Raw genomic sequence first — 18,357 nt, forward strand, 5'->3', positions numbered from 1 at the left:
CGGGGTTCCCCTCTCAGCTACGGGGCCTCAAAGTCAGCCTTTTAATTTTTACAATAAAAACTCAAGCTTCCATAACTCAAGAATGCCTTGACGTATTGATCTGAAATTTGCATTTTTTAATAGAACAGACCAAAATACCGGGGGTCCATTTCCAGACTCGTGACCAGGGCAGGATTCCCCTCTCAGCGACGGGGCCTCAAAGTTGGCCTTGGCATGTTTCCTGTTTCCATTACATCAAATTTCAGGCTTCCATAACTCAAGAGTGCCTTGACATATTGATCTGAAATTTGCAGTTTTAATAGAACGGACCAAAATACTGGGGGTCCATTTGGAGCCTCGTCCGTGGCAGGGTTCCACTCTCAGCTACGAGACCTCAAAGTCGGCCTTGGAATTTTTACAAAAAAATTCAGGCTTCCATTACTGAAGAATGACTCAGCATATTGACCTGGAATTTGCATTTACCAATAGAATGGACCTAAATATGAGGGGTCTATTCTGAGCCTTATTGCCTTGGCAGGATTCCCCTCTCAGCTATGGGACCTCAAAGTTGGCCTTTTTTATTTTTAGATTATTTTTAGAACCTTGAAATTTAAAAATGCCACCTGCATTACTAAAAGGCTAAAGGAACCTTGAAATTGAAAAATGATACATGGAATACGACCAACAGAGTGCCAATGATGAAATGCTACCAGCTATATAAATGGTAGAAATGAACCTTGAAATTCAAGAATGACACCTGTCATCCTGTTGAAGAAAGAGTCTTCAGTGAAGAAAGAGTCTTCAGTGAGGATTTTGGAGACAGCACGAAGGCAGTGTCATTTTCTAAAACAAGAGCGTAGTCATTCATGTAATAATGGCCACGTCCGGCGATTCCTGAGGAAATCTTTGGTAAGGGGTCCTCTTTGTGGGTTTGATTATGGGGTCCAGGGGCCCAATTTAGCCAGGAGCCTTGCATGGTGAAGGTGGCATTTTCTAAAACTAGGGTATATAAAAAAAAGTCCAGCCGCTCATAGATAAAATTTCTCAATTTTTGGCCTAACCAACTCTTCTTAGTATGATTCCACTAATTTTGGGGTTCCAAAATTTTTTGGCCAATATTTCCCATTTCCACTAATCAATCAATGCAAATTCAGACTTCCATTATTTGAGAATGACTCAACTTATTTACCTTACGTTTGCTTTTTCCAATAAAATGGACCAAAATAGTGGGGGGTCCATTTGGAGCCTCATGGCCGTGGCAGGATTTCCCTCTGAGCAATGGGGCCTCAAAGTTGGCCTTTTAGTTTTTACAATCAAAATTCAGTCTTCCATAACTCAAGAATGCCTTGACGTATTGATCTGAAATTTGCATTTTTTAACAGAATGGACCAAAATACTGGGGATCCATTTGGAGACTCATGACCGAGGCAGGATTCCCCTCTCAGCTACAGGGCCTCAAAGTCGGCCTTTTAATTTTTACAATAAAAATTCAGGCTTCCATAACTTAAGAATAGCTCCACGTATTGATCTGAAATTTGCAATTTTAATAGAACAAACCAAAATACTGGGGGTCAATTTGGAGCCTCGTCCATGGCAGGGTTCCCCTCTCAGCTACAGGGCCTCAAAGCTGGCCTTTTAATTTTTACAATAAAAATTAAGGCTTCCATAACTCAAGAATGGCTCGATGTATTGATCTGAAATTCGCCATTTTAATAGAATGGACCAAAATACTGGGGGTCCATCTGGTCGAGTCTCATCTCCCTGGCAGGGTTCCCCTCTCAGCTATGGGGTCTCAAATTCGGCCTTTTAATTTTTACAATAAACATTCAGGCCTCCACAACTCAAGAATGCTCAATGTATTGATCTGAAATTTGCATTTTTTAATAGAATGGACCAAAATACCGGGGGTCCATTTGCAGACTCACAACCAGGGCAGGATTCCCCTCTCAGCTATGGAGCCTCAAAGTTGGCCTTGGCATGTCTCCAGTTTCCACAAATCAAGTTTCAGGCTTCCATAACTCAAGAATGCCTCGATGTATTGATCTGAAATTTACAACAGAACGGACCAAAATACTGGGGGTCCATTTGGAGCCTCATGTCCGTGGCAGGGTTCCACTCTCGGCTACAGGGCCTCAAAGTCGGCCTTGGAATTTTTACAATAAAATTTCAGGCTTCCATAACTCGAGAATGACTCAACATATTGACCTTGAATTTGCATTTTCCAACAGAACGGACCAAAATACGGGGGGTCTATTCTGAGCCTCATTGCCGTGGCAGGACTCCCCTCTCAGCTATGGGACCTCAAAGTTGGCCTGGGAGAAGAGTTGCCCCTGGAGTCCTCTCTCCTTATGTCAGCGGCCTTCTCCATCATGCTGGAGAGAGAGAGAGAGAGAGAGAGAGAGAGAGAGAGAGAGAGAGAGAGAGAGAGAGAGAGAAAGTAGGCTGTTGAGTCTGTGACAGGGCTATTTCTGAGACTCAGCCAACTTTTGTAGGAGACTTGTTCACCACCAGTGCCAGGAAAGCCTCCCTCTGCCTTAGCACCAGACCTGCCCATGTGTGAAATCTACTGTTGTAAGTAAAAAAGGTGACCACTCTGCCTGCAGGTGCAATCAAGCTTCTGATCAAGGGCCACATGGTGGTGGATACTTCCTTTTTGAGTTCCTCGAGGAGGGCTCCCTAGTACACATCTAGCCACAAGGCACAATGAATCACTGTCATAGCCATCTGCTCCATATAGTTGGCCTCCACACGGCTGAAGTGGAGGCCCTCCTGTTTGAACCCCTCCAGCAAAGTGTTGTTGCCCAATCAACAGATCAACGCATCTGGGATGAGTAGGTTGCTGAAGCCCCCTCTGGAATGTAATACAGTACTTCCTTTGCCTTGGCAAAAAGGGGGGGAGGAGCTTTTCCAACCAGCTGGCCACCAGGGAACCTACTTGACTGGAGACCAACATGTTCATCACCTCAGCCAAGGCACTGCAGGAAAGCTGGGATAAGCATAGCTTTGCTGCATGTCTAACCTCCAAAGCAGCATTTGCTATCTGCTCCAGCCATGGAAAGGACAGCAGGACCAAAACTGAGGTCACCTCCCCAAAGCCATGGATCTCATGAATGAGAGCTATAACTTCCTGGAAGGCTTGTTCCAAGTCTGGAATAGCTGCCTTGGTCTTGGGCATCTGGGTCTGATATCTCTTGGTTGGGGTCTGACACCTCCTCTGCCAACAAGGCAAACCTCACTGTGCCATTAGGTTCTCCTTTCCCCCCATTTTCTCTGACTCAGGTGGCACCTCTGTATCCTTGCACCGCCCTCACTGCAGCTGGATGTTCTGGTGGCAGTATGGTGGTTGGGTTGGGAGGGTGGCAGAGGAGAAGGGGGAGTCCCCAAAGGGGAGTCATGGCATGCCAAATGCTGCCCCTACACCCGCAAGGTAGCTGTCTCTCACTAGAATCCCCTTAACAATAAGGAGGTCTCTCGCTCTGTCTACTATCCTGACTACTCCGACATGGGGGTCCTGTCCCAGCTCTCCTCATGACAATGACTCCTTAAGACCTCTCATTCCTGTATCTCCTCCTATCTTCTCTTCAGTATGGTGAAGACAAGCTCAGCTGTCGCCAGTCCTCGTAACCACTGTATATCGATGGGGAGTAGCCTCTAGAGAGGAAATGGGGAGCAACTCATCCTGCTTCTCCTCCACAATGGTGAGCAATTGTGCCTCGAGTGATCTCCTCCTGAGACAATCATCTCCCTTCTGTCTACCATTTGGTACTTGCAGGGGGAGAAGATGGAAAGCCCAATGTAGTAGAGCATGACCTCTTGGAAGGCCTGGAGTGATCTTCCTCACAAAACTTCTCCCTCACTGAAGATGAGACAGGGGAAAGGAAGAGAACTTACCCCTGTTTTGGTGGTGGGTCACTGGAGTCTGCTGTTAGGAGGGGGGGAGGAAGATTTGGTTCCTACGTGGCCTGCCATGCTGGTCAACTAATGCTTCTAGAGCCTTCTTCCAGTCTTTCAGCATCTCTAAAAGTTCCATCCTATGACAGCTTAAACCTTTCTTCATTACCGGTATAAGTGATGCTAGTTTCTCGTCTACTTCCACAACAAGGGCCAACAAAGGGATGGGAGGGCAGAGAGAGATAGGGACGAGGGTAAGGGCTCAGTGTAGGCTCTCTGGAAGATGCTTCCCTCTTCTTGTATAAACTCTACTGGGGTGAAAGCCAGCAATTCCACTTGGAACACATGGAATTTCTTGAACACTCAATTCCCCTGCAGGAAATCCATGAGTCGATCAACAGCAAGAGGCGACATAAACTTGATGCTAAGATTACCCCACCCTGCACACTGATGAAAAGCTCAGGCTTACCCTCCATGCTTCGCATGCACTCAGAACAAAGATCAAGCACATGTCACACTCACAGCCCTAATTCCTCATTAAAGACCTCACTAGTGTGAACAAACGCACTTCATAGCACTTTATACACTAATTTTGTGTAATAAACATACCACACTAATAGTACAGTATAAGCAATATCTGAATGCATAAAGGTTGCCAGTGAACAGCTGTATCACTCAAGGAAGCAATATGTCCACACTCAAGCACAGCCAGAATCACAATGGTACGATAGGCCAATAAGGAGTGGGCACAATTCCCTAGGCCTACCTGCATTACTCTTGTATTCTCAGTCAGTACATGGCTATCCAGCGGATGCACAGCAGGACCTCTCCATACCTGAAAGGGGACGCGTTTATATCCTCATAGGAATAAATTTGATTTAACTTACAATATTTATGCTGGGTTTTTTTTTTTTAGACACACAAGGCTTTGAAAAAGTGCAGGTGTTGACAGTCTAGTGCTATGGCATAGACAGCCTGATGGTGTGTCTATGTAATTTTCAAAGCCTTTAACCTTTTTTTTTTTACTGGTCCTCTCAATTGTTTGAATATAGCACTTTCCAGTAGGAAACATGATATATGCTTCGAGGGCTTTGTAATTGTCATCCTGATGTATGACGTGTGGTATCCATCAAACAGGATGGATACCTATGATGTTACTACTTTCTTTAAATCTATTTCTAGGTGAGCTAGGTTATTTTTCAGGCTGACCTGGCTAGAATTCATATGTTTAGAGTAAATGATCAGTTGTACTGTCTCACCCTCTGTTACAGGAGTGGTATTTTATCATCTTTTTATGTCATTCTCCTCTTCCAGGTGTTTTTAGTGCATATGGTTTTGAAATAAGAGTTTGACTGAGCCATTTCCACTGTCTTTGTTTGTAGAATTTTTTTTGCCATGCCATTTATTCACAATAAATCTCATTTGCTGTACAACCATTTTGTGTGAAAAGCTGTTTCGATGAATATCTGCAACGAAGTACTGATCTTCTTAGACATGTCCTTCCAAGTGGAATAGTGTAAGGGCATGATTTCTAGTATCTGTCTGAGCACTTTCATTACATCATCTATCTGGCAGATGGTGTGATGGAGCTTCACATGCAGCAGCACTACATAGAGGAGTAGCCACCAGAACCAAAACTCTTCACAATCAACAATATGCAGCTGGCTTTTCCATACATTTACAAAGCCCTCACACTTTTTGAGGAGATGAACACCAGTGCTGATACACTTTGTCAAGGTAATGGGAGCAGTGCATAACTCAGTTGTTTCTTACAGGCTATTTAGGATGAAAAGAAGAGCAACACAGTCCAGGCATTCTTGACAAGTTCTTACTGCTTACAAATAAATAAAAAATTCAGCCTTCAACACCATCTACATAGTCTCCTCCTCCTCCTCCCCCACCTTCCTTATCCAGTCCATCAAAGCCCACCGATGTCATCCATGAAGTAAGTGCACTTGCGTATAATTTTTTTTATTGATGTTCCTTAAAATTAAGATGTAGAAAGTTACTGTATTAAAAAGACAGCAAAATGTTTAACTACTGAATGAATTACTATACATGTACAGTATTAAAAATATTATGGGGTTGCTTATACTGTATGCAGTACTGCATACAGTTACCTCTCAAATAATGATGGGTTAAGTTCATGAAAAGATCTTGTTATTTAATTTTGTGTTATTTTACACACAACTATCCCATCAAAAACAATACATACAGAGCTGCATTCCTGGACTTGAGAAATTTAACCCATTTTGAGGGTTATAGTACTATAATTTTTAAAGAAATACAATCCAACCTCGAAAATCCGACATTCCATGGTCCGGGAACTCCCATGAGTTGAGCAGCTATGAGGGCGGCGCCACGTTTCAGTTTCTGGATTTTTTTGATTTTGGAACTGAAGCTTGCTCCATAAATACACAAGCACAGTTTATTTCCAACGAAAAAATTCTGTGAAACTCAAAAATACACAGCACACAAAAGAACAGTAATTTGTGTATATACTCATGTACAGTATCTTCCAATCTCGTGTATCATGCAATCATTAAAATTTCGTCCAAAAACATGATTCCATCCTAATAATCATGTATAGTGTGAGATGTATTTTCAGTATATTACACTATGCTAGGTTTTCTATGCCTGTCTCAGTTTCGGTAGATACAACTGATAATGCATATTACATCCGAGTTAGCTTTTAACTAATAAATATGCCTAGAAGCCAAAGTTCACTAGGTTAAATGCGAATCTTAATACATTAAATCAAGCTTACCAACATTGTGACTCGTCTACGAATTCCTCACTATTTCTTATAATTAACAACCCCTCACTACTGCGGGCAAGACACTGGCATAAACAACAGCAAGTACTGTACTGACATAAACAATCGAATCAAGAAACAGCCATTTGAAGATGCCAGTTACTGTAACTAACATGACAAATTTTAAAAGTAATTTGTATTTTTCCTAACATACAAACCTGAGGTCTTTACACATGGGATTAACTTCCAGCGAGCTAGAAATTCAGCCGTTAAACTTTTGCAAGGTGCTTATGGTAATAGCTATTGATGGTAGGGGCGGAAGCACCGCCCACCAAATTGGTGCGCATTCAATTCTACACAGTTTACCTTTTGGCCCAGGTAAGAGAATGAGGGGTAATAAGAGGTGGGCCCTTTATGTAAAGACCTCAGGTTTGTATGTTAGGAAAAATACAAATTACTTTAAAAATTCATCATTTGTTTCTGAACACATACAAACCCTCAGTCTTTACATATGGGAGACTTACTTTTAGAAGGAGGATTCTGAGTAAATCTCTGAACTGACTGGTAGTTAGGCTCACCTGGGTACTCTCTCCCAGGTCATGAAAGAGCAAAGGAATGAGACCATACCTCTGATCTACTGAACAAGAGAGATGTTCAATCGCCAGATTTCCGGGCATTTCGAATTAAATGAATACAATATCCTTGATTCGAAAAGGTTTGGATGAACCCACAGTGTTGGAGACTATAAAGCTAAGAATAACCAACTGGTTTGCTCATAGTCAGTCCCTCTCTCCCTTTGCTAGAGAGAAGGAAGGATTTGCATTTACTAATCCAAACAGAGCTAGATTATAGATAGGATACTCAATCACCTAGATCACCTGCATGCACACCAATCCAGTACATGACAGCTTGTTCACTGTTCCTCTGTCCACTGGAAGAGGAAGGATGACAGGAGAAAGGGAGGAGGCCAGTCTCACACACACACCTTCTCCTTACACCCGGACACCTTAGGCAAGATGGAACCTACTCCTCAAGAGCTGGGGGAACTACATGACTTGTTGAGCATCCACCACAGGATCCAAGGAAAAGGAGTCCAAGGACCTAAGGGCAATGTCCCAAGGTAAAAGATGAATGTGATCTGCATGATTACATTCCATCCTAGTACTCGACCAACAGGTTCTTCCAGAATGCGATGGCCAGACCAATGCCCCTGGCCTCTAAAGATCTGGTGTGAAACGTACTGATGTTCACCAGGAAGTTGCGGGGTACACTCATTTGGTCATCTCACTAGTCAAAGAAATGACAATTTGGACACCGTTTCTCGGCCAACTCAAAGCTAACAAACGAGTCATTGGCATTGGACTGAAAGTCTAGTCTTTATGAAGGCAACATAGACACTATACTGTCACTGGACCCACAGGACCATAGAAGTGGAATGATCAATCCACTGATCACCTTTGAAACATGTAGAATGGCAAAAGGCGTAAGCTTCCAGATGTAAATGGATACCAAAGATATCTTACTTTGTTCAAGGGTGCAAGGAGACAGAACAGAATAGTTCCAACTTCAGTAAGTCGAGAAAAGAAGAACTGTGATCAAGATTCTTCAGAAGTTGAACTTATCTCCTGTCTTCAGCAAATGAATTACTATAACTAATCCATCTTGTTTGGGATGTGTTTGGTTGGCCACTGTGCTAAATATTCTACTGTCTACTCGTGTACCTGCACTGCAATAGAGTAGATGAAAGGACTCTAGGCCTTTGGTTGACCATGGCACTATTGTGGTGTCACTGCTATCACACTGAGGGGTGTCCATCTTTGGATCTTGAGACTCTTGAAATTCTAAAAAGAACTGTGCTCAAGTTCCTAGAAAGGAAGTGTAGGAGCCTGTCACCCTGGTCAATGTTTCAAAGAATGAAAAATCTCTAGAGGAGGACAGTGTAACCATGGCACTACCTTGGTGTCATTGCTATCAAAGGGGTGTCTATTTGGATCCTGAGACTCCTGTAACTGTTTTAAGATCCACATAATATTCTCTCACTCTCGGGCTGTGATCAACCAGTAATTGTAGCAGCAGCAGCTACTGCTTACATCTCCCACTCTTCACAGGGGGAGTGTAACTACATCAAGTCAAAAGAAATGGCGCTCCTAGAAACCACTACTTCACTGAGTAGGAACCAAAAACAAGTTGTTGGACCTTAGTTTGGAGGTGCTGTTGACCTCCTGATGAATCAGGCAGAATGATGGGAAGTTGTAAGCCCAAGACTTCAATTACAGATGCAAAAGATGTCTCCTAGGCGCAAACAGTATCTGAAGTTTCTAGGAGGTCACTTACCCAAGTAATGACTAGCCCCAACATTTCTAACCATGGATGAGAGAGACGGTGCCTAGACATTCACAGAATCCGATGTTAAAGGGGGTCATCTATCCAAGTACTGACCAGATCAATTACTGCTAACTTCGCTGACCGGATGAGACGTGATATTTTTAATGTGGCATGGTCGATGGCTGTTATGCCCAGGGTCTTTAGAGACAGCCGAATAGTAACAGCTTCGGAGTGTTGATATTGAAGGACTAATTGACTGTCTTCCTAGATCGAACAATTCTTCGAAACGTCGAGGTGTCAAGCCAAATTGGCGCTAACACTAACCCTGGTGACCGAACTTGTCAGTCATACATCCATCATCCTGGAATGTGTCTGGTTGACTGCTGTGCTGAGTGCGCTATTGCAAACCTGTACACCCACACCATCAGTTGAGGAGATGATAGGGCACTATGGGCGCCCCCCCCCCATTGACTAAGGAACTACCATGGTACCGTTCCTTAACAATACTATGGAACGCCTATTCTTGGATCCTGAGGCTTGGAGAGCTAAGAAGATCCAGGTTGTTGAGGTGCAGATTAGATCAGGTTAGGATGTTGAAGTGCAGATTTGGTAAGGTTAGGCTAGAACTAGTTAGGCTAGGCAAAGTTAGGTTAAGAACCTAACCCAACCTAACCTCTTGAAGTGTAGGTGAATGCCCTTCAGTTGATGCTTTGAGGCACAAAGTATCTCCAGAGGGGAAGTGTGTACAACACCACAAGAAGATAATTGTCATCTCACCATTAAGCTAAGTCCTCTCACCTCTCTGAGAGACGATGGGAAGGAATGGGGAGACCTTGTCGAAGACTAGGACCCCCTCTTTCCATCTTCAAGAATCAGGCTTCATCCTTGTGCTAAGAAGAGCATTGCTGAAGAAGACACTGAGGCTGTTGTACCAAGGAGTAGGCCTGATCCTTAGATCTATAGAGCTAGAAAATAATTCTGATAGCACAAGGAAAAAACCTTGCACAATCAGTATTGATTGACTCCTGTTTCAGAAGCGTAGGACAGTATGGTTCTACAGAACTTCACTGTAAACCAAACCAACCTATAAGAAAACGAACGGGAATTCGAAGAAATCCGTGCTGATGAACTGTAACTACCTTGGTTCAGGGAGTTGAAGGCCATCCCGTTCTCCTCCCAAACCTTCGCATGAGCATGGTCGATGGTCCGTTCCCGGACATGCCATCCTGAAACACCTTCCACAACCTCCCCTCAAATCACACAAACACGAAAGGAAAGGAAGACCATTCCAGAAGAGCAACTCCGTTTCAGGAAGAACAATTCCATTGTAGTCGTAACAACATTGGTAACGTTACCGATGCGGAAATATACTGGAAAGAAGTAGCAACATGCTAGGACACTCTTTTTGACTCTTGGAGAAAGAAACTTTCATTAAGTGATGATCGGCATACTGTAGCTTCGTCAATGTCATGGACATGCCACATTATACAATGAATAGAAAGAGACAATCAACAATGTATAATTAATGACACATCTTACTTTTGCCTATCCCTCGTCTATGGACATGTAAATCATGTGGCCGCATTCTTTTCCTTAGAGAGCGACCGTCTTAGTAGGAGAAGCTCCAAGCCAACATCCACAGACAGGTAAAACAAAAACAGAAAAAACGATATCCCCAAAAACAACCAAAGAGAGTTGTTATCAGTCAAGTTCCACGTACATATATTTCTTCCAAGCAGACATGGATGTGTCACACTGTACATACGTATTATTCCTTCGAAGCAGACACAGTTGTGTCACACTGCGCGTACGTATAATTCCTTCAAAGCTGACACAGATGTGATTCATTGCACGTACGTATAATCCCTCCAAGCAGACACGGACATGTCATTACACATACGTGTGTGTCTGCGTTACACTGCACATACATATATTTCTCCTTGGAGAACGTAGTTTGATGGGCATTTGGAAACTGCAGCGACATCGTTGCCGACACAGCCGTGATTCATTGCACATACATATGATCTTTCCAAACAGAAACAGATGTGCCACTGCACATACGTGTAAGCCTGAGTCACGCCAAAGGGCGCTGAACACAGGGACCTAGCACTGTTCCCGAAAAAACTGCCGGGGAAAAGAAGGCATATGAAGAAAGCTGCACTGACGGAAGACGAAGAAGAATGCCTGACTTCTACCGCAAATCAAACGATGAGAAACCCGGATGGGCGAAGTAGCTCTTGCATTTACAACAAATAGCTATGAAGAACTCACTCCCAAAAGGAGGAGCAACGAGGTATTCCTCGAAGCAAGACACAGACGTGTCATGTTGCATAGAAGTGTGAAGCCGAACATGGCCGTGCATCCGATCACAGCCGTGCATCTGAGCACAGCTGTGCATCTGAGCATGGCCATGCATCCAAACATGGCTGAGTATCCGAGCATGGCCATGTATCCAAACACAGCCGAATATGATGAAGGAGAAGCAAGACTTCTGCGGCAAATCCAACGACGAAAGGCACCCAGGAACTGTTCCCAAGGAAGATATCTGACTGTAGAAGGAACTTCCCGTACAGGAAAAGGAACACAAAGGGATGAAATCTTGTCTATTCCAAGAAATGGCTAAGTTGTTAGAAACTCAAAAGTATCTAACAGCTGGAACAGCATACGACAACAAAGACTGTTCAGGGGTTTCTTCATCATTCACAGGAACAAAGAGAGAGGGGAAGGAGCAAGCCTTCGACTCACACGCCCCCCACCCTCCCAAGACAGGGCAAGAAACAAGACAGAAACTGTAGACAGGAACTCCCACTGGTCCTGAAGAGCAAATTGGGACCAATTGCACTGTCAGAGATCTTGTGACAACCTCTGTGCTGAGGGAGAGGGGGGAAAACTTGTTAGGTTTAGGCAAGAAGAATCCTCACACGACTGAATACAAAACCCTGGCCTGGAAACGTGAAAAACCCCCTTGTCTCAAGCTTCTCAATCTACACATCTTAAAGATTAATACATTACAACATTCCAAGAAATTGTGTAGCCAAAAATAAAAAAAAATTGTTCATAAAAAAGCATTTCAGAACAAGGAGGGCAAGAACATCGAAGAGGGAAGCTCTTTAAACCAAGTTTGAAAGATGTCTAAAAATAGAACGACTGCCAGTTGGCAGTCGAGAGCTGGATCTATCCCTCCAACTCTCCACAGATGTGTGATAGAAAAGAAAACAGAATACTGTACACAAAATAAACACCAAGGGGATAGGTGTTAGGCTCCAAAACTTATACAGGCTAAAACGAGTCACAATGGCTCCGTAGCAAGAATAAGCAAATATGTCACTAGAGAGATATAGAAAAACATGTTGAAATGTTTCAATATATCAATGTAAGCTAAGTATAAAGTAAAAAATATCAACAATATATTATAAAAACAAAGATATTCAAACACAGAAGAGAAAGCTGAACAGCAGGCCAGAGAAAGAAACCCACATCTCGATAAGACGGCGGCCAAAAGAAAACTGTGCAGAATTGAATGGGCACCGACTTAGTGGGCGGTGCTTCCCCTGCCCCCTATCATAGGCAGCTATTACCATAACCACCTTGCAAAAGTTTAACAGCCAGATTTGCTGCTCGCTGAAAGCTAATCCCATATGTAAAGACGGAGGATTTGTATTTATGTAAGAATAAACAATGTTTAAGGGTTGCATACAGTTGTCAAATTCTTAAAAACTTGCTAACTTTCGACAGTGACTTCCAATATAATAATAAAATAAGTCTTTATTCATCCTTCACTCAATGGAGAGGAAAGCGTTAAGAAAGTATGCCACTAAATTTACATTTGTAGCTGTGGCTGAAGAAACGAATAATGTGCAAGCCACAAAACATTTTAGAAAAGCCAAAAGCAACATCTGATAATGGCGAAATCACAGCTTTACTTCATTTAATTTACTGCATTTATAAATAAAGTTAGGTTCATTTTTAAACTCTGCTTTGATAATTTACTTATAAAACGAATCTCCAAAATTCATTTAATTTAGCAACTAATGGCTGTGATGATATCAGTAAAATGCAATCAGCTAATGATTTTAAGAATGTAAACATGGGCAGAAGGCAAATGGAGCACATTTGCTATGTTCATATATTATAATACAGTACTGTCGAAACTTCGACAAGAGAGATTGTACTTTTCCGCAAGTTGTGGTATAGTTTTATGTTCTTTCTAAATTTATGTAAAGTGAAAAATGCATATTATGTAGAAGAAAGATATTATGTTTTGTTGTGTTGTATTTAGTAATGAAAAGCGTTGTTTTGGCTGTTTCGTGTATTTAATTGTAAGTATACGTGTACTGTACTGTAACAATGCTTAACTACCAGCATCAGTTGTTTGTCTGGTTGTTAGTTGAACATTTGGTGTCAGTCAAAGATGGCCATGAAGTCAGTCTTGTCACAGCCTTGGTGCAGTTTAGTTCAAACTAGTAGGGACTCAAGAAAAGGGAATGCAGCCATGGTTGTCGGTGCCTTCAAATCCACTTAAGTATTCCTTTTCATCTTAACGTTCATTTAGGGAAATTCCTTTAAGAGATATGCATATCTAAATGTAAGGAGAATTTCTTGAGGTGTGCTTTGGATGAGGGTTACGAAGTAGAGATTGTGCTCATGCCAATCTGATTCTAATTCAAGCTAGGAACATTGACTGCGTCAACAGTAAGTTTATATCATATTATGTCGTAGATTACTATACACAACGCAATTTGAAATGCTCTACTTATTTTGAATGAGTCGGAATAAATTGGTGCCGTGATTGGTTGTTATAGCAGTAACCTGTACAGTTAAGAGTTTATGGAATTTTATGGATTGTTGTGATACTGGCAATAAAGATAAAGATGTGACCGGCTGATGGTGGGGGCCATTTTAGAATTAGTCATGTGTTAGCCTAGCCTGAAATGGATTAGTAAAAGGATTGTGAGATGCTTAAGTGAAATTTAATTTAAAATAAAACCCTATGTTGTGCATTGTATATATGTATGTGTAGCCAAGAGCACTTATATATATATAATATAACTGGTAGTGATCTACCACTGATTGATTTGAAGAAGTGTGGCCAACTTTTAAATATTATTATATTTGCTAATGTGGTATACAGTATATACTTTTTGGAGCTGGCAGTTTGTACACTCCTTTCGTATTAAGAACTTGTATATTTAGTGTTGGTAAATTATAGGCTAAGATGTCTGACCTGGAAGAATTAAAGAGGAGATGGGGGGATGGGTTTAAGTCTCTGATAACTAACTGGTCAAAAAAAGTTGAAACTACTATTGATGCAGGTGGTATCAATAGTATTTCTTCATTGAGAGACTCCTTGAAGGAATATTTGCAGAAAATCCAGGAACTGGATAATGAAATACTGGAACAAGGGCAATCTGTGAGACCATAAAAAATATATTGTTTTATGTCATAATTAATATATACAATGCAATGCAGTGTTTTAAGTGCAATTTTGGAATAGCATATGAGTGAAGTAACTTGGGTGTCGTAGCATAAGACTTAGACTACGATTAGGTTTGTATGTTTCAAATCGTTTAGGCTATACAATAACACTTACGATTTGAAATGCTCTACTTACTCTGAATGAGTCAAAATAAATACAATATGACAGTAATGCATGAAATTTAATTGCATGCAGTACATAAAATAATAATTTACTAAAATTATCATTATATTTAATACAACTGTATTATTTCACTTTTACAAATGGATATGTCAGTGTTACAACCTAACTGCTACACACACATACAGGTTTAAGGAAACAAAAGCAGCAGATTTTTAGGTTTTTGCTGAAAACAAAAGCCAGAAAATTTTGAAGTGCCAGAAAACATTGACAGGTACCAAGAGATCAGAATTCGACAGTGCACTTATAAAGAGGTTTAAGCTCCAACGTAGTGAAGAGGTAAGCATTTCCGGAGAGATGCTTTAGGAGCAGGTCAGAATTTTTCTAGGGAACTACCCTAATGAATGACACTGGTTATTCATAGGCTTTGTTCTACTTTTGATAACAGTACTATGTATATGGAATGAGTTTGCAAGACCATTTACATAGGGAGCTTTTTAGAGGTGATTTCTAAAATCCAAAATTTTCTGTGGTCTGGCAGTGGTCTGGTCCCAAGGGTGTCAGATTTTCTAGGTCAGACTGTATTTTGTTACTAGAACTTTTAAAGAAATATTAATACATAAGGGCACAGAAACAATAAAAATACAAGTTTTCACTTTAATGTACCATATTCAAATTCTGTACTGTGCGGGATCGTTCTTTACTCTCACTCAACTAGTCGTTGTCTCTCACCAACCATCAGTCCCTTCCTCCTCACCCCAATCTCATTTATAATCACTGGGAAACTTAATTTGCACTTCATAAACAGCTGAGAAGCTGTTTTGGTGAATATCTGTGACAAAGCCTTGACCTGCTGAGAAGTGTCCCTCCAAGTGGAACAGTGCATAAGGGCATGATTTCTAGTACCTGTCTGAGCACTTGCTTGATCCATGGCGGCAGAGGCCCAGATTCACTGATTGTCTGTAAATTATAATGGTGTATCCCACTGCATTCTGTTGAATGCACAGAGAGAGAGAGAGAGAGAGACAGAGAGAGAGAGAGAGAGAGAGAGAGTGTGTGTGTGTGTGTGTGCAATTTCTTCTTTCATTTTTCATATTAAAAAATTTTTTTAATTATCTTAAATTCCAGAAGATTATTTTACAATTCTGTGAATTATCACCTTATCATGTACACAGGTATTGTATATAGCACAGAAGGTTAAATTATAGTATTTGTATGATAATTATCATACATCGAGGAACCCTGGGTTGGTTTCCATCTCCTTCCACTTGGTACCAGCCTAGATGTGCAACTGATTTGAATACAATGCTTATGAGTAAATTCATGTTAAATCAAAATTATCACGTAGTATAACATATGTCCACATGTTAAAATGAAATCGTGTTATTTAATCTTGTGTTATTTGAGGTGACTGTACTGTACATGTATTTCGTTACATTCTTAAAAATTAAAAGGTATAAATTTCGTGTTTTAAAAGACAGTAACATGCTTAACCATTAGTTTACTGTGCATGTGCAGTATTAGCGATATTTTGAGGTTGCCTATAGGTTTTATAGGATGTCTAGGTTCTGTCTGAAAGGGTTCATTTTGACTACAGTTCATGAGTATCTGACTGAATTAACAATGTCGTCTGAGGCATTACTGCATAACCAAAAGCATATCCTTAGTGCCATTGACCGCCTTCAACGAGTCACAAAAATGATTTACTAACCTTGACTTAGAGGATTTTGGTTTCACTGGTGAAGGATCACTTTTTGATTTCCTGCGATCTTTGTCTTTGTCTTCTTTCTCTTCTTTACTGTCTTTTTTACTCTTACTGCTGCTGCTTTTCTTCTTTTCTTTTTCATCCTTGCTCTTGTCTTTTTTACTGGGACCCTGTAACAATGAACTTTGTGTACAGCAATTTATATTAATTAATCCAATGTAATTTTACTTTCAGTACAGTAAAAAAAAACTACAGTATTTAAGAATAAAGAGGAAAACAAAAACTGATGGACAGAAATATTCAGCTCCCACTTAGGTAAAATAACAGATTTTCATTAGCTTTCAATAGAAATATGCCGCCTACGAATTTACAAAACAAATTTTCTTTTTTTGATAGCGTAGTCACTGCTTCATCCTCAAGGAGTTACCTTCCATGGTCTACCAGAGCTCCATGGTAACCAAACTAATATCAAAGAATTCTCTTCTAGTTAGTCTTTTGGCCTGGTATTGTGTCATAATGATTAACATTATAACACGTGATGGAGTATATAATGGACTCAAAAGACAAGAGGGCACTTTCCCTTATCTTCAGCGAAGCTGAACCTAGTTTTTCCAACGTCAAAAGAACCTGCAAGAAAGAAGTGACTATTGCGCATGCGCATCTGCCCTCTTGTTTACAACCAGGCCGTTAAAAGACCAAGGAGCCATTACTCTCTGTTTGGTCTACAGCAAACAGTTCACGTCCTTACCAGCGCTCCGAAAAAAGTCGACTTTTTATTATCGAGGATCATGGAAACATCAAAAATAGCAAGATAAGTGCTCAATATTAACTTCAAGTTAAAAGTTTTTGTTTTAAACTTCTGGAATTTATAATTTGTGTGTTGAAGCCTGAACCTGGCTCGTTGATCGCTAGCCTACCTAGTTTCGTAAAGCATTGATTGCTACCTAGTTTCATAAAACAAAAATTGTTTTAAATTCTAACTAAATATTTTAACTAAAAGAAATGTTCCACAACTTATTATTAATATAGAAAATCCTTTCAGATTATACGATGTCTACAATAATCTAGGCAGTAAGTGAGAATAATCCTGACTAGATTAATAGGCTAGCGGATGTTGTCTGTAGCCTGTGTCCTTGGATTATGTATCCTAAGTGGCCTAGCTTAGACCGAGGACCCTAGGATCAGATAATAACAATATCTGGGCAAAGTAAATCGATAGCCTAACAATAAGGCTACATATCAGCGTAAATTCTTTCCCTTTTATAAGCCTATGCGCTTACATGAGTTCAATAATCCAGGACTAGCCTAGGCATGCCTTATATCAAGTTAAGTGATAACCGTGGCCGGACATTTGGCCTACAGACATCTGGCCGACGGACCTTTGGCCGACGGATATTTGGCCGAAAGGACATTTGGCCGGCGGACATTTGGCTGAATGGACATTTGGCCGTATAGATATTTGACCGAAGGACATTTGGCCGAAAATGTAGTAAACGGATCTACTGTTTGTCACATTATGTGTTATGTGTTCGAAAATAGTCTACCATAACTATGAGTTCACTATTTCGATTGTTAAATTGCTAACTGCCATTCTCAGCGCTCAGGACTACAGACTTGGTATAATGATCCGAAAAATGCAATCATCGTGAAGTCTTTTCAGGCTTTGGCATTTGTGCCAGTTAGCGATGTTGCTGACACCTTCACTGAATTAGTCTCATCGTTGGATGATGAAACTGATGAAATTCTATCAGGGTTTCTTGGCTACTTTGAGGCGACATGGGTTGGTGTTGTTCAACGTGGAAGAAGACGGAAGCCATTATTTAAAATAACAATGTGGAATACTTTCGAGAGAACAGCACATGGCCTTCCACGGACTACAAACTCTTTAGAGGGATGGCACAGAGCTTTTGAACAAAGAATGGCAGTCACCCACCCATCTATTTGCCGTTTAGTGACGAAGATAAGGAAAGAACAAGCAAACTGGGAGCTAACAATCGAGATGGCCAATTCCGGAGTTGCACTGAGATCTTCAAAGAAGAAGTACCAGATCTTGAATACAAGGCTCATGTCTCTTATTGCAAAATATGAGGAATATGAAAAAATTGA

General features: G+C 41.0%; 1 protein-coding gene across 6 annotated transcripts in view; it reads right to left on the minus strand.

Moving 5' to 3' along the window:
* Window positions 1-18,357, minus strand: part of IFT54 (intraflagellar transport 54) — a 475,732-nt gene that overhangs the window by 245,346 nt on the left and 212,029 nt on the right. For all 6 annotated transcript variants that reach the window (XM_067100328.1, XM_067100326.1, XM_067100323.1 and 3 more), the window contains one exon: window positions 16,258-16,421. In XM_067100328.1, the coding sequence (XP_066956429.1) occupies window positions 16,258-16,421 (164 nt within the window). The remainder of the gene's footprint in view (window positions 1-16,257; window positions 16,422-18,357) is intronic.

Source organism: Macrobrachium rosenbergii, chromosome 56 (assembly GCF_040412425.1).
Source record: "Macrobrachium rosenbergii isolate ZJJX-2024 chromosome 56, ASM4041242v1, whole genome shotgun sequence".
In the NCBI taxonomy this organism is placed as follows: Eukaryota; Metazoa; Arthropoda; class Malacostraca; order Decapoda; family Palaemonidae; genus Macrobrachium; species Macrobrachium rosenbergii.